Source organism: Rhinoraja longicauda, chromosome 7 (assembly GCF_053455715.1).
Source record: "Rhinoraja longicauda isolate Sanriku21f chromosome 7, sRhiLon1.1, whole genome shotgun sequence".
Taxonomy (NCBI): Eukaryota; Metazoa; Chordata; class Chondrichthyes; order Rajiformes; family Arhynchobatidae; genus Rhinoraja; species Rhinoraja longicauda.
This window is the reverse complement of record NC_135959.1, coordinates 18,929,309-18,946,374: the sequence shown is the minus strand read 5'-3', so window position 1 is coordinate 18,946,374 and position 17,066 is coordinate 18,929,309. Positions and strand designations below refer to the sequence as shown.

The 17,066-nt window shown below is 44.4% G+C and overlaps 1 protein-coding gene across 3 annotated transcripts in view; it reads right to left on the bottom strand.

Annotated features, from left to right (window-relative positions):
- The window catches only part of fgf14 (fibroblast growth factor 14), a 361,789-nt gene that overhangs the window by 67,586 nt on the left and 277,137 nt on the right, over positions 1-17,066 (bottom strand). For all 3 annotated transcript variants that reach the window (XM_078402208.1, XM_078402210.1, XM_078402209.1), the window contains exon 3: positions 14,181-14,284. In XM_078402208.1, the coding sequence (XP_078258334.1) occupies positions 14,181-14,284 (104 nt within the window). The remainder of the gene's footprint in view (positions 1-14,180; positions 14,285-17,066) is intronic.

The following is a 17,066-nucleotide window of genomic DNA, read 5'->3' as shown; positions in this document are numbered from 1 at the left end:
GCAGGTCACGGGGAGAAGGTGCAAACTCCATGCAAACTCCACCCTTAGTCAGGACTGAACCCGGGTCTCTGGCGCTGTAAGTCAGCACCTCTACCGCTGCACCACCGTTTCACCGGACCATGGATATTTTACTCCAACTTTTTGTGTCTATCTTTGGTTTAAACCAGCGTCTGCAGTTCCTTCATACACATGGATATTTGAGGCTTTTGAATAGAACTGGCAATTCATTGGCATTCAACTGCAGAACCATCCAGATCTTTACAATGTGAACTCCTTCCAGTCAGGAAGCATACCATCTGGCTGGACCACTCCAGTCTCGCATCAACTACTCAATGCAGAGTCTTACAGACAGGAAGAGGCCATTTGGCCCATTACGCTAATGCTGGCCCATGAAAGAGGCTCCAGTTGGACCCATTCTTCTGCACATTCCCCGGAGTTCCCAACTTTCAACTCTTCCAGTATTTCCCCACTTCATTGGAAAGTTCCTGTGAAATCTGCATCTCCTATCCTGTATATCACCAACTTACTGCCTAAAAATGTTCCCCCCTCCCCCGAAACCTAATTGACTTCAGATATTCCGTTGTCCTCTCTCCACAGATGCTACTTGACCCGCAGAGTATTTTCTGGCACCGATAGACACAAGGTGCTGGAGTAACTCAGACTTCTGAAGAAGGGTCCTGACCCGAAACATCACCAGTCCTTTTTCTCCAGAGATGATGCCTGACCTACTAAGTTACTCCAACACTTAGTGTCTATCTTTGGTGTAAACCAGCATCTGCAGTACTTTGTTACTACACAAGTACTTCTGGCATTTTGGGTTTCTCTCTCCACCTCCCCAATCTGATTCTTCTGCTGCTCCTCTTCAATCCACGTGCTCTGGACACACACCTCCTTGCCTCTGGAGATAGTTTTCCTTCTTTACTCCACCAATTGCTTTGTGATTACCTTCTATTCCCTCCCCTCAGACTCTAAGTCGAACAGCAACAGTGTTTCCAGTCTTTTCTATCTGGGATCGTGCTACTGCCTCACAATTCCTGCAAGGCAGGTTCAACCTGACCTCAGACTTGGGTTAGTAGGAAAAAAAACTGCAGATGCTGGTTTAAATCGAAGGTAGACACAAAATGCTGGAGTAACTCAGCGGGTCAGGCAGCATCTCAGGAGAGAAGGAATGGGTGACATTTCGGGTCGAGACCCTACTTGCAAGATCCACGTACCTTTCAAACCCCACCTGCAACTGGGTCTATCATCGCAGCCCACTCAACAGCAAACCCCGGCAGTGTGGAGGGTAGGTATTTTCCAGGGGCTGCCCAAAGTTCTTTGCAGGGAAATGGGGCAACATGGGACTGATGGAACTGCTGTACCAACAACCAGCAAAGTTATAATGGGCTGAATGGCCTCCAACTATGATCATAGTCGGAGGCCATTCAGCCCATTATGACTTTGCTGATTGTTGGTACGGCAGTTCCATATAATCTGATTGTCTCCATCATGCTTGTTTGTCATGCTCCATCATTGTTGGTACGGCAGTCCCATATAATCTGATTGTCCCCATCAGCTCCTATAATCTGATCGTCTCCATCATGCTCTTCACTGCATCTCACTTTATTTCTCATATTACCAGGATGACTATGGTTCACTGAGTGCAAACTCTGATGGAAAGAGCACTTTGAAATACCCTACCTTTTCACAACTTGCGAGAATTCCTTTAATTTATCTTGGTTTCTCTGCTAATCCCATTCTCCTCCATGTCAATAGACAATAGGCAATAGACAATAGGTGCAGGAGTAGGCCATTCAGCCCTTTGCGCCAGCACTGCCATTCACTGTGATCATGGCTGATCATCAACAATCAGTACCCCGTTCCTGCCTTCTCACCATATCCCTTGACTCCGCTATCTTTAAGAGCTCTATCTAACTCTCCCTTGGAAGCATCCAGTGAATTGGCCTCCACTGCCTTCTGAGGCGAGAATTCCACAGATTCACAACTCGGTGATTCCACAGATTCACAACTCTCATCGCCAGCCCTCTATCCCACAAAATAAATTCACCTCATTAATTGGAGGCACAAGAGACTGCACATGTTGATATATGGAGTAACAAACAAACTGCTGGAGGACCCCAGAGGGTTAGGGAATATCTGTAGAGGAAAAGGCATGGTCAATGCTTTGAATCGAAATCCAGCATCAGGAAACCTTGCATTCTTCTCATTTATTGTTTCAAAACTCTTTAAACTTCGAACACCTCTGATAAAATATCTTTCAACCTCCTCTGCTGGAAGGACACCAGTCTTAGCTCCCCATGTTTGCCACAGGACTGAGCTCCCTCATCCTCAGAGCCATTCCAATGACCTTGTCCACACAATCTCCAAGGAATAATGTCAAATAACAACACTCTATGACCCCCTGCCAATAAACAGAGAGATGCCAAACTTTAGACTTTGGACTTCAAAGATACAGCACGGAAACAGACCCTTCGGACCACCACGTCCGTGCCAACCAGCGATCACCACATAAACTAGTACTATCATACACACTAGGGACAATTTAACTAAAGCCAATTAACCAACATACCTACACAACTTTGGAGTGTGGGAGGGAACCAGAGCACCCGGAGGAAACCCATGCGGTCACAGGGAGGATGTACAAACTCCGTACAGACAGCACCTGTAGTCAGCTTTTTATTCACAAAATGCTGGAATAGCTCAGCAGGTCAGGCAGCATCTCAGGAGAGAAGGAATGGGTGACGTTTCGGGTGACCCGAAACGTCACCCATTCCTTCTCTCCTGAGATGCTGCCTGACCTGCTGAGCTACTCCAGCATTTTGTGAATAAATACCTTCGATTTGTACCAGCATCTGCAGTTATTTTCTTGCAGCACCTGTAGTCAGGTTCAAACTCAGGTCTGAATCGAGCAGCTTGGAAACAGGCTCTTCAGCCCACCAGTCCTTGCCAGGTACCAAGTATATACCTACACTAATCTATTTTCCAACACTCACTCTTAGCTTCTACGCCATGGTGATTCAAGTTCTCAATCATGCTAAATGCTGAGAGAGTCTTTGGCACCCCAACCCCTCAGGCGGTGCATTCCAGCTTCCAGGCACCCTCTGGGCGAAGAGAATTCTTCCTTAGATCCCCTCTAAATCTGCTATTCTTCAGCTTAAACCTATGTCCTCTGCTTACAGATAACCCTGCTATTGGAAAAAGCTTTCTGCTGTCTACGCTATCAATACCCCTCATAGTTTTATTCACCTCTGTCATTGTCCACCCTCAGGTTCCTTCTCCCAGCCCAACCCATCACTGTCTCTCCTCATAAATGAAACATTCTGTCCCAGACAACATCCTGGTGAAACTGCTTGGGAAACCCTCCCCAATGTGATCTTTCCCACAGTACGGTGACCAAAACTGCACGTTCTCTAGGTGTGGCCGAAGTAATGTTTTATAAAGTTGTACCATAATCTCTCTGCCCTTAATTTCATGCACCAGCTAATGAAAGCAAGTATTCCATGTGCCTTTGTAACCATCTTTTCTACCTTAGCTACTGCCTTGAAGCATCCTTGGATCCATAAACATAGGCACCTCAGCTCCATTGTACTTCCCAGGGGCCTATCAATCAATGTGCATGTCCTGTATTATTAGCTCTTTCAAATTGCATTATCTCACATTTTTCCAGATTAAATTCCATGCCCTGTTGTTCTGCCCCTCCTACCATCTCATCACTCACGTTCTGCAGTGGGAGACTATCAGCCGCACTGTCAACAACACCACTAACTTCAACATTCACATCCAGGGTTTTTAATGTATATAACAAGCAAAAAGGGTCTCTGAACCCATACTTGTGGCACACCACAGCTCACAGGCTTCCCATTCCAAAAGGCAACCCTTGGCCATCGTCCTCTCTCCCTACCTCTAAGTTCTTTGAGAAATCTAACTCTGGTATTCCTTTTGTTGGAAGTAATGCAGTACTTGATACTGCAACAGGTCTTAAGAAGGGTCTCGATCCAGAACGTCACCTATTCCTTTTCTCCAGAGATGCTGCCTGACCCATTGGGTTACTGCAACCTTTTGCGTCCATTTTCAGTGTCAACCAGCTTCTGCAGTTCCTTCCTACACGGTACTTGATACGCTTTGGTATCTCCCCCGCTGTACTTCTTAAAATATAATCTTACTCAAACTAATGATCCCTGTTGCATGTTCTTTGAAGTCCTGAGATTTTAATGCTTCTCATTTAGCAGATAAATCCTCTGGCAAATTACCGCTGGAGTGTTATTGCACTGATCTTCACCTCCTAAGGAAGGACAAGTATAAATCCCAGCTTTGGCCAAATCCCAAAGGTCGATTCTCTGCGCACAGATCTGGGTACACAACTCAGGAAGGACGTCATGGGTTCAGAGAGATATTTACTGCGACAATGAAATTCTTTGAGCGGCACAATGGCGCAGCTGGTAGAGCTGCCGCCTCACACCGCCAGAGATCTGGGTTCAATCCGAACCACCGTGTGGAGTTTGCACGTACTCACTGTAACTGCATGGGTTTCCTCTGCGTGCCCTGGTTTCCTCTCACATCCCAAAGATGTTTGGGTTTGTAGGTTAATTGCCCCTAGTAGAGAGTGGATGAGAAAGTGGGACAACATGGAACTAGTGTTATCGATAGTTGGTGTGGACTCGGTGGGTTGAAGGACCTGTTTCCATGCTGTACCTCTAAACTAAACTGGAGAACCTGGGTCTCCTCTGGTCTCCTTGGAGCAGAGAAGGCTAAGGGGAGATTTAATGGAAATGCTCAAAATCTGGGAGGCTGTTGATGAAGTAAATCAGGAGAAACTGCTTCCAGCGTGGGACAGATATTGCTCAGTGGGTGCAGAGTGAAGGAGATCAGCCTAAGAATCAGAACAAGGGTATGTTTTTTTTTAAGGGAGTCTGGGATGCGCTACCCAAAAGGACAGTAAAAATGGATTCAACAGGAGTTCTCCTTCCAAGACTGGAGAATTGAGGGTTATGCAAATGGGGAGCAGTATTGATTGAAGACACTCATGGTAAAGGGGAGGGATAATCCCCCTCATTGGCTAGGGGAAAAAAGAGGAAGAGAAGTGAGATTCATGTTGAGAATGCTAATATGCAAGGGCAGTCTGTGATTAAGAAGGAGAAAGTGCAGGGGCCTGTGGAGCTTTAAGATGGATAAATCCCCAGGGTCTATTGACTCCTTACCTATTCCAATTTTCCTTCATCTCCATTGACCCCACCCAATAGTCTTGCAGTGTCATAGACACTGCACAGCATAGGAACAGACCCTTTGACCCAACCCGTCCATGCTGACCATACCCATCTCAACTACCCTCCTTTGCTAATGTTTGGCCCATATCCCTCTAAACATTTGCTACCCAGTAAGATGAAAAATGATCAGGAAGAAGTTTATCCTATAATATATTTTACCAACTGTAATGCCTGAAGTATTTCTCAGAATTCCATTACTTTGCCCTTGTCCATAAATTATAGGTTCAATATTTCCAGTGTGGTGGTCAGAGTTGTTTATTGCAAGTGAAACAACACTAACTGAGAATTTACAGATTGTAGAGATTACAATAATGTATGTCAACAAATAACTGATATCTTGTGAATATCTAATAGATAGGATGAGCAACTTCTGAAGTTAATCATCATGGGTCATTTGAGTAGTTTGAAGTATGTAATTTATTTACTTAGGCAAAAAAATGTGCACAGTGGTATGGGCCATCTCCAGTTTAAATTCCATTTGGAATATTTTGGAGGACCAAGAACCAAGGACCAAGAAAGTGAAAGAGAGGAATGGAAGAGAGAAAGAGAAACAGAGAGATGGACAGAAGAGAGTTGAGAGAGTGAGAAATAGATCTTTAGGAGAGAGGAAGGTTGAAAGAGGGAATGTGAGGGAGAGAAAGAGAAAGAAAAAGGAATGGGAGAGAGAAAATAGAGAGGGCAGAGAGAGAACATAGAACAGTACAGCACAGGAACAGGCCCTTCGGCCACTGTCTGTGTTGAACATGAAGCCAAGACCCAACTCTTATCTGCCTGCACATAAATATATCCTTCCATTCCCTGCAGATCCATCTGCCCTATCCAAAAGTCTTTAAATGCCACTCTTGTATCAACCTCCACCACCACCCCAGCTGCACGTCGCAGGCACTTACCACCCTCCATGTAAAAAAGTAAACTTGTCCCACACATCTCCTTTAAACTTTGCTCCTCTCCCCTTAAAGCTATACTTTCAGAGAGTGAGAAGTAGCCACTGAGGGGGAATGAAAGGTAGAGATACAGAGAGAGTGAGGAGAGAATGAGAGAGTGAGTGAAACTGGGATACAGAACTAGGTGGTGCAGCGGTAGAGTTGCTGCCTTATAGCGCCAGAGACCCAGGTTCAATCCTGATTGCAGGTGCTGTCTGTGTGGAGTTTGTACGTTCTCGCTGTGACCGCATGGGTTTTCTCCGGGCGCTCAGGTTTCCTCCCACACTCTGAAGACGTACAGGTTTGTAGGTTAATTGGCTTTGGTAAGATTTGTAAATTGTCCCTCGTGTGTAGGATAGTGCGAGTGTATGGGGATCGCTGGAAAGTGCGGACTCGGTGGGCCAAAGGGCCTGTTTCTGCACTGTATCTCTAAACTAAACTAAACTAAAAATGAGGGAGAGGAATGATTAATTGCCATTTCCCTTCCTTCGTCCATGGACAGTTGGTCAGTGCCAGGCATCCAGGCATCTGCCCGTACACAGAGCCCAAATTGCAAACAAGGAACAGGAGGCAATTACTTGTGGCTGACATTTCCTACCTTTGCACTGACAGTGAGAGAGAGCTAATGAGATTGTGCAATTCTGTTTTTCTTAGACTGTTTTAAGCCTGATGAACTCTTCAATCTTTTCCGGAACAGTTCTGATTAGAGGTCGGTGACCTGAAGCTTTAATTTTGTCTCTGTCCACAGATGGTATCTGAGCTGCTATATTTCCAGCATTTTCCATTTATATCTTAATCTCTCCGTAGTGCAGCGAACAAGTGCTGAACCCTGATAATCAAAGCTCTTTCCTCTTTTTCAGTGATTGTGGTTAAACTAGCAATTCACCACGAAGTGCAATTGGGAAGCTGACAGATATATTTCAAATAAATCTCCACTCTTCACCTGCCCATTAAATGTGTCATTCAATTGATTTGCACAAATCAACATTTTCAATTGATTTGTCATTGGACACCACCCGATTCAATATTTTAATCCATATCATTGAAATCTGCCTCTTATTCATATTTTCAGCCCCCAGAATATTTAGCGATTGTTTTTATGTTCACTGAAGATGTGCCTCCGAACTAGCAATGTGATCTATCCACCGGCATTATTCCAGCAAAGTGATGCTACTTGGCGATAGAACGAAATTATGAAGAGGTGTGGATCAGAGATAAAGCTGCCTTGGAATGGAATTGGAAACCATTGAAAGGAGCCCAGTGGGGTGTGAAATGCAAAAGCTGCAAGCAAAGAAGATTTTCGTGAAAGACCTTTGGGTTAGGAACTGTTTTTTTTTTTACTGTCTATGCATCAATGGATTGATGCAAGCTATAAATAACCTGCATTTACTTTGGAAAATATATGGTTTTGAAAATATTCTGCAATGTCTGTGCCAACCAAACAAAAGGCTGCGTTCTCCAAATGGAAAATCAATGCAAAGGAATTCAGCAGGCTGAAGCCTGGATTAAAACATGTTTTTCTGTGCAGCAAAATCAAGCAGCAAAAGGAGCTACCTCCTCCCACAAACCCACTGCCCCCCCCCCTCCCCTCCCCTTCCCCATCCTCTCCCCCACCCTGTGTTGCTGAGTGGCTCCCCTCAGTATTAAAGTCCCACCGTTAATTGAACATGTCACTGTAGTCCCAGTGCTATTAATCTATATAATCCCTTCCAACCCTGCAAACTTCCCAGACTGTGGTACTTCTCCAATTCTGCCTTGCTCACCCTGACTTTAATTGTCCCTCCACAGGCAGCCATGTCTTCAACAGCTAAGTATCCAACCACTTGTATTATCCGAGCTTTTCTGCCTCTCCTCCTCTCTTCTTCGAAGGCTCTCTTTAAAATCTACAAAGTAAATATCAAGGGATGTTCTCATGGAGGGAGCAGGCACTCTTGAACAAGAGGAGAGAAGAGAGAACGGGGTAGACATTATTGCATTCAGTTCATGCTGTATCCTCACTTGATTTGTGATCCAATTAAGAACTAAATGAATATTAGACAAAGTACAGCAGACAACAGTTACTCTGCCAAGAAGCAAAATATCTTTGGGTATCTTTAATGACACTTTAATGACTACAAATATTAGTTTTTACTATTATTGTTGCTTGTGGCAGAAATCAAAATATAGATTAAAAACCACAACAATGAGCAAAACTGTTACTTGTGGTCATCACCAACGGATCAAATAATCTTCACTTCACCCTTCAGATTCACAGTCTCGAGCTAGCATCCTGGAATGACTTTTAAGGTGGAGATTGATAGGTTCTTGATTAGTAAGGGTATCAAGGGTTATGGGGAGAAGGCAGGAGAATGGTGTTGAGAGGAAAAGATAGATCAGCCTGATTGAATGGCAGAGTAGACTTGATGGGCCAAATGGCTTAATTCTGCTCCTATGACTTATGAACATGAACTTCTGATGAAAACACAAATGGAAAATGAGGGAGATTCTCAACAGGTCAGGGACTTCTTGTGGAGGGAGGAACACAGCCAACAATGAAGCCGGTTTTACACACTGCCTGATACTTCAGTTACTTTACTTCAGAGATACAGCGTGGAAACAGACCCTTTGGCCTATAGAGTCCATGCCAATCAGCGATCACCCCGTATACTAACACTATCTTACACACGAGGGACAATTTACAATTTCACCAGAGCCAATTAACCTACAAAATTGTACTTTGGAGTGTGGGAGGAAACCTGAGCACCCGGTGAAAACCCATGCAGTCACAGTGAGAACATACAAACTCTGTACAGACAGCATCCAAAGTCAGGATTGAACCCGGGTCTCTGGCGCTGTAAGGCAGCAACTCTACCGCTGCGCTACTTTCCACCAAATGCTTGACGTATTTGATGTTCTCAGCCTTTTCTGAAGCTTTCTTCAGATTACCAACAATGCCTGTGCTTAATATTTGGATCATCTGCTGACATTAAATGAGCTTTTTGTCTTTTATAAGATAGCTCTCCTAGACCAAGCCTTAACTGGACTTCATATTGTAAAGGATCCATATTTGCAATGTATTAGAGACAACTATTACTGAGCAATCCTATCAGTTCCATTGCCTGCCCCCCCCCCCCCCATTGTTGCCACAAAGCAGAGGATGATAGTTTCCCTCATCCCTTTCCAGTTCATTTTGCAAGGTCTATTTCCCCCCGATCACTCCCTTACAGTGAATGCTCCAATCTATGGAGAGAATTTCTCCATACATCTTTCCATCAGTGACCACTAGTCCTTGAGCCATCTGCCAATGGGAACAGCATCTAAAACAGTCAAGATCTTCAACACCACTATCAAATCTCTCTGCTCTGAGGAGAAGACCCCCATCTTCTTCAGCCTTTCCTCAGTCTCATCAAATCTGAAAGACAGTAATATTCCCTTATATCTCAAACCCTTATATATGATGAGCATTTGATGGTCTGGGCCTGTGCTCGCTGGAGTTTAAAAGGATGAGGTGGGACCTCATTGAAACTTACCGAATAGTGAAAGGCCTGGATAGAGTGGATGTAGAGAGTATGTTCCCGCAAATGGGAGAGTCTCGGGCCAGAGGCCACAGCCTCAGAATAAAAGGACATACCTTTAGAAAGGAGATGGAGGAATTTCTTTAGTCAGAGGGTGGTTAATCTGTGGAATTCATTGCCACAGACGGCTGTGGAGGCCAATTCATTGTGTATTTTTAAAACGAGATTGGTAAGGGTGTCAAGGATTATGGGGAGAAGGCAGGAAAATGGGGTTGAGATGGAAAGATAGATCAGCCATGATTGAATGGCGTAGTAGACTTGATGGGACGAACGGCCTCCTTTTGCTCCTACGACATATGAACGTGCAATGGGCTGAGGGTCTATTGAAGTTGCTGAAACCAGAAACATGAGATCCTAAAGATCCTAATGGGACTGAGCAAGAGATTGCACCCTGCAAGTGCGGTGAAGAGAAAGGAGCGGGTCAGGGAGCGATGGAATGGACGTTGAGATCTCATGACGAGGAGCCAAAGTACAATTAATAGAGCACATGCATAGGAAGGAACTGCAGGTGCTGGTTTACACCGAAGATAGACACAAAACGCTGGAATAACTCAGCGGGACAGGCAGCATCTCTGGATAGAAGGAATAGACAATAGACAATAGACAATAGGTGCAGGATGAGGCCATTCGGCCCTTCGAGCCAGCACCGCCATTCAATGTGATCATGGCTGATCATTCTCAATCAGTACCCCGTTCCTGCCTTCTCCCCATACCCCCTGACTCCGCTATCCTTAAGAGCTCTATCTAGCTCTCTCTTGAATGCATTCAGAGAATTGGCTTCCACTGCCTTCTGAGGCAGAGAATTCCACAGATTTACAACTCTTTCACTGAAAAAGTTTTTCCTCATCTCAGTTCTAAATGGCCTACCCTTTATTCTGAAACTGTGGCCCCTTGTTCTGGACTCCCCCAACATTGGGAACATGTTTCCTGCCTCTAACGTGTCCAACCCCTTAATAATCTTATACGTTTCGATGAGACCTCCTCTCATCCTTCTAAATTCCAGTGTATACAAGCCTAGTCGATCCAGTCTTTCAACATACGACAGTCCCGCCATTCCGGGAATTAACCTAGTAAATCTACGCTGCACGCCCTCAATAGCAAGAATATCCTTCCTCAAATTTTGAGACCAAAACTGCACACAGTACTCCCAGGTGCGGTCTCACTAGGGCCCTGTACAACTGCAGAAGGACCTCTTTGGTCCTATACTCAACTCCTCTTATTATGAAGGCCAACATTCCATTGACTTTCTTCACTGCCTGCTGTACCTGCATGCTTCCTTTCATATAGAGCACACCTGGTCTTATGATTAAATGTGACTGAACCAGGTAACCCCTGAGATTAGCTTTGAATTGGAGGCAGTGAAGGCAGGATTTTTGCTTTAAACGTTGTTGAGTTCCCAGCCAGCTGCCCGTGAGTTAGCACGGAGTGGGGCCGGAATAGCTGAGACAACTTTGATTCTCTGAATGCCAATATTTATTTCATTTTTTATCATTTATCCGCTGAATTATTTGTCCAACATTTAACTAACTGGGCTTTAGGGACACTGGCATTTACATCAATCTGTGCTGAGCACTTCGGGAAGTTGCAACACGCTCATTATTTCCAAGGTGACCATGTCAACCTTTGTTTGATTATCACTTCGCTGAAGTATTTTGGAATATTTTACAACATTAAAGATATTGTTAGTACAAATTGAATTTATATAGAAAGTTCCCCGTGCTTTGAAGTTACATGTGGGAGTGTTAGTGTACAACGAGAATCTCTGGCTCTATATAGTTTACCCTTTGCTTTCATAGAAGCATAAAGTCGTGCAAAATAAAATCCATTTTGTAATTAAAGATTGGGCAAAAGGGAAAAATCTTGGCGAATGCATTCAGAGATTTGTGCCCAAACAGCCACATCGAAAGAGTGATACTTTGTTGACAATCTATCATTGCATCTTTTCAAATGCTTGGAGCCTTCTGACTTTCATTCAGGGAGACGTGACTGTTAACACGTGAATCCTGCAGTTGGATAGTAAGTTGGCATAAAGGAAAGGAAGACTTGCATTTCAATAGCCCTTTCGCAAGGTAACAGAATGTACGATAGCTCATGCAGAAATTTCCCCGCTTTAATGTAAGAAAGGCAGCAGCATATTTTCACACAGCAAAATCACACAAAACAGTGTGTTTTCCTATAAACCTATGTAGAGCAAGGTAACAAACAGGCCCTTCAGCCCACCAAGGCTGTGCCGACCATCAAGCACCATTTACATATTTCCTTGCCAATGAGGTTTAAAAGGAGTCTGAGAGGTAAAACTTCACACAAAGTGTAATTGGTATCTGGAGTGAGCTGCCAAAGGAAGTGGTGGAGGCAGGAATATCAGCAACATTTAAGAGGCATTTGGGCAAAACATAGATGGTTATGGAAATAATGCTGGCACGTGGGAATGGTATAGGCATGGTGGGTCAAAGGGCCTGTTTCAATGTTGCACTATGATAATAACAGACTCCAGTTATAATTAACGATTCAATTCAATGATTTAATGATACTCTATTGTCACCTGTACTCAGGTGCAGTGGAATGCTTTGTTTTGCAGACAACCCGGTAAAATCACATGGCAGACCTCACCCAGGCAGTAAGTACACAAGTGTCGCCACAATTTGGCACCGACAAAGTAGCACAAGTTCACCAAACAGTCCTATCTACTGCCTGCCGTCGAACATGGCAGCGGGCCCAGACCCTCCTATGCTCTCCCTCCCCCCTCCCTCGCCGGATCCCCACCATTCTCGTCGGCCCCCGAGACCATATAACTATGATTCTGAGAAGAAGAGCTATTTCCATCACATCCTGCAAGTTTGTATCTCTCGAATCAGTGTCAATGAATCAAACCATGTGGATGGTATCACATCCTTGCTTGTGGGAGCTTGCTGTGCATATGTTGACCCCATTACGTCAAGACTGCTTCCATTGACTGGAAAGTGCTGGTACATCCTCAGCTTGAAATGGACACTGTGAAGATGCAAGGTATCTCTTTGGTTCTTATTTGGGTCAAGGTGCTTTCCATGCCTGTGAAGTTAATTGGTGTAAAAATGTACCCCAGAGAGCTTCTGGGTTACACATTACGTTACAGCAGCAAGTATTCTGGATTTATGAAAAGCATTAACATAATCTTTCCTTTGTTAATTTATTCTTTCCAACTCGCTCTGCCTCCTCACACTCACCATGCAAAATCCTTTACTAAATATCGAGCACTTGCATTTTATACTATGTCGCCCACACAATGAAAAGTTTCAAGACGCAACAGGTCAACATCATAAATGGTATCTGGGTCTCTGACAGTGTTATTTTCACCTTTGGCAGCAGGGGTGACGCCAGGTAGTTTGGTGCCAGTTTAGCTTGAGACATGATGATTTAAATTGAGAGGGTATGATTGTCAATACAGGGATGGTGGATGCACTACTGGCCCAAGAGATGAATGTAACCTTATCCTGTCCAGCCTAGAACTAATGGCTGTCACTGCCACAGTCCATGCATGTAGCAGCTGTCAGAATCTGCCCACAATTAGCTTGAAGGAGGGACCAGTCAATGATGCAAGAACATTGTTAGACCAAAGCCACATCCCAACAAAAATGAACACAATTCAATTGGAGTCCATGCATTAACTCTCTAAATGAATAGATCACTGGGGTTTGCCAAGTCATCCAAGGCATTTGGCATTCGATCACGGTGCTTGGACCAGTGACACAAGATGCAAATTACAGTGATGCTGTCTGTATGGACAAGAAACAAAAATAAAGAACACAGCGAGTGAGAAGATGGACATCTATCTTGGCCGCTGCCAGAAGAAATGTGTAGAAAGGAACTGCAGATGCTGGTATATACCAGCACGAAGTGCTGGGAAAACTCAGCGGGTCAGGCAGCATCTCTGGAGAGAAAGGATGGGTGACGTTTCGGGTCAGGACCTGAAGAAGTGCTCAAACACGCTGAGTTACTCTAGCACTTTGTGTCTATCTTCAGTACTGCCAGAAGAGTCTCCCATTGATGGTAAGAGTCTCCCATTGATGACAGGGTAAGCAGAGCGCATCAGGCTCCCTGCCAATAATCCATGATGAATTAATTGTTGCTTTGATCTTGAACTTTAATCAGGAAGCCAGTCATAATGAAATACAACCCTTTCACTTCAGTCCTGCTCACACACACCATTGTTACAGAGAAAACCCTCCTGACAGGATAAATACGGAAGTCATTGAAATGGCCACACTGTAATTATGGGGTTGCTGTGAGTTCAGAGCTCTACCTGTAATCCATTTATTCAAGTAATGGGCTTCGGATCCTGGATAACCAAAGAATCCACATTCAATTGACATATTTGACAGTGAAAGGTCAATGGCCAGTCTCATTACACATCGATTACCTTCACAGAGTTGCCTGAGGAACCAATATTCAGGAATACTCACTGATGTGTATAGATACCCTTCCCCATTCATAGCCACGTAAAGCCCCGACTTCACACCCTGAATTGCAACAACTCGGAGTCCCACTGGCACGAGGTTGAACAATGCTGGAAAGACAAAGAAGGACATGATTAGGGTGCAGGCCATGTCTTTAAAAAAGAAATAGTGTGTGGGATGAGAAAATTAGGACAATCGCAGAATCAATTTCTTGCAACTATTAGGGAGGATCTGTACAAGCTGGATATCTTTTTGTGGAACAGAGTGACTGATATGGGCTCTGACTATGGTGCATGCTGTGCAGGCTTCTTCCCCTCTGTTATCAGGCTACTGAACGGTCCTTCCATAAGCTAAGGTACTGTCTGATTCACTTCAAACTCATTGCAGACATTGGAATTGGTCTCTTGAACTATTATGTGACAATGCTGAGAACTATAATCTGCACTCTGTATCTTTTCCTTTGCTCTATTTATTGTACTTGAGTCTGGCTTGATTGTATTTATGTATAGTATCTGATTTGTTGGTCGGCATGGGCAAGATGGGCTGAAGGGCCTGTTTTCCACACTGCATGATTCTGTAACTCTAACACTTCTCAGAGAAAGGCAGGACATAAAAACATACACAGTAGTAGGGGGCGCTACAGGAACCAACAGTAATTTGGAGAAGAGCCAGTTTCATTGGGATGAGAGCGAATCTGGCTCGAGTAAATTGGAATCAAAGCTTGGCAGACATAGCTGTAATTGAACAATGGGGATCTTTAGCGGTGATTTTTCAACTGCAGTCTAGGTACATCCCCTCAAGGGAGAGAGAAGGGAGATTAAAGCTAAAGCTCACAGATGACCAAAAATTAGGGAGCAAAATAAAGCCAAAAAATATACCAGATTGTTAACACAAAAGAGAACAAGTCTGAATCCAGGATAGTCAGAGGAAGTGTAATGAAGGAAATAAAGGTGGCAAAAAGATAAACATAGAAACATAGGAAATAGGTGCAGGAGTAGGCAATTCAGCCCTTCGAGCCAGATAGATCAGCCATGATTGAATGGCGGAGTAGACTTGATGGGCCAAATGGCCAAATTCTACTCCTATCACTTATGACCACCAGGAAGGGTCACGAAGGTAGGCAGAATTCCCCTGCGGCCATTCCCCTCAAAGACGCATATCATGAGAGGAATAGATTGGGTAGACACACAACATCTCGTGCCCAGAGTAGGGGGAGCAAGAACCAAAGGTTTAAAGTGAGGGGGAAAAGATTTAATAGGAATCTGATGGGTAACTTTTTCACACTAAGGGTGGTAGGTGTATGGAGCGAGCTGCCGGAGGAGGTAGTTGAGACAGGCACTATCGCAACATTTAAGGAACATTTAGGCAGGTACATGGATAGGACAGGTTTAGAGGGATATGGGCCAAATGCAGGCATGTGGGACTGGTGTAGATGGGACATGTTGGCCGGTGAAGGCAAGTTGGGCCGAAGGGCCTGTTTTCACACTGTATGACTCTATGACTCTATATTGTTGGGTTTGCACATTGGTACCAACGACCTGTCAGATGCCAGGTCTGCGGCATTGTGACTGGTTCTGAACTCAACAGGGAAGGGGGGAATCAAGCAGAATGATAGTGCTAAGCAATTCAGTACTGATTCCACAAGATTCCACAGACAGGGTACCAGGACGGTAAGTTGCCTCCCAAGTTCCAGGGTCAAGGATGCCTCTGGGCTGTTGCAGACCATTCTCAAGTGGGAAGGTGAGCAGCCAGAGGTAATTGTGCACTTTGGACCAGTAATATAGGTAGAGATGGACAAGGTCCTGCAGAGAGGCAGTTAGGAAAGAGGTTAAAAAGCAAGGCCTCTTGGGTGGTAATCTCTGAATTACTCCCAGTGCTGTGTGTTAGTGAGGGCAGAAATAGGTTAGCCAGATGAATGCGCGGCTGAGGAGGTAGTGCAAGGACAGACAGATAGAGGAAGAAAGAGAGAGAAAGAAAAAGAGAGTAAGAGAGAGAAAGAGAAAAACCGGCACCCAGTTCCTTCCTACACATCAAATCAACCGGATTTAGTTATTTCTGGAGAGATAAATATTGGCTCAGCACACTGGGTCATTTACCCTCCTCTTCCCCACCAATCGAGGACTGACATATGAAGAGAGGATGGGTAGGATCACTAGAGTTTAGATGAAGGAGAATGGATCTAATAGAAACCTACAAAATTCCAGTAGCGTTGGACAGACTGGTTGCAGGAAGGATGTTCCCGGTGGCCAGGACCAGGGTCACAGTATGAGGGGTAAACCATTAAAGACTGAGATGGGGAAAGGTTTCTTCACAAGTTATAGGAGTAGAATTAGGCCATTCGGCCCATCGAGCCCACCCTGCCATTCAATCATGGCTAATCTCCGCCTCCTAATTCCATTTTCCTGCCTTCTCCCCATAATCCTTGACTCCCGTCCTCCCGTTCTTCTCCCAATGAATGGCAAACCTGGGGAGTTCACCACCACAGGTAGCTGTTGAATCCAAATCATCAAATATATTTAGGAAAGGGGTGGATAGTGTTCTTGCGGCCAAAGGAATAATGGGATATGGAGGGAAAGTTGGAAAAGGACATTCAATTTTGATGATCAGCATGAACATATAGAACGGCAGAAGAGACTCAATGGCCCAAATGGCCTACTTTTGTTCCTAGTTTCTATATGGTGTTTTACATCACCCGAGTGGTGGCAAATCAATACTAGTTTAGTTTATTGTCATGTGTTCTGAGGTACAGTGAAAAGCTTTTGTAGCATGCTAACTAGTCAGTGGAATGACAATACATGGTTACAATCGAGCTGTCCACAGTGTCCAGATACACGATAAAGGGAATAATGTGAATAATGTTTAGTGCAAGATAGTCCAGTAAAGTCTAATTAA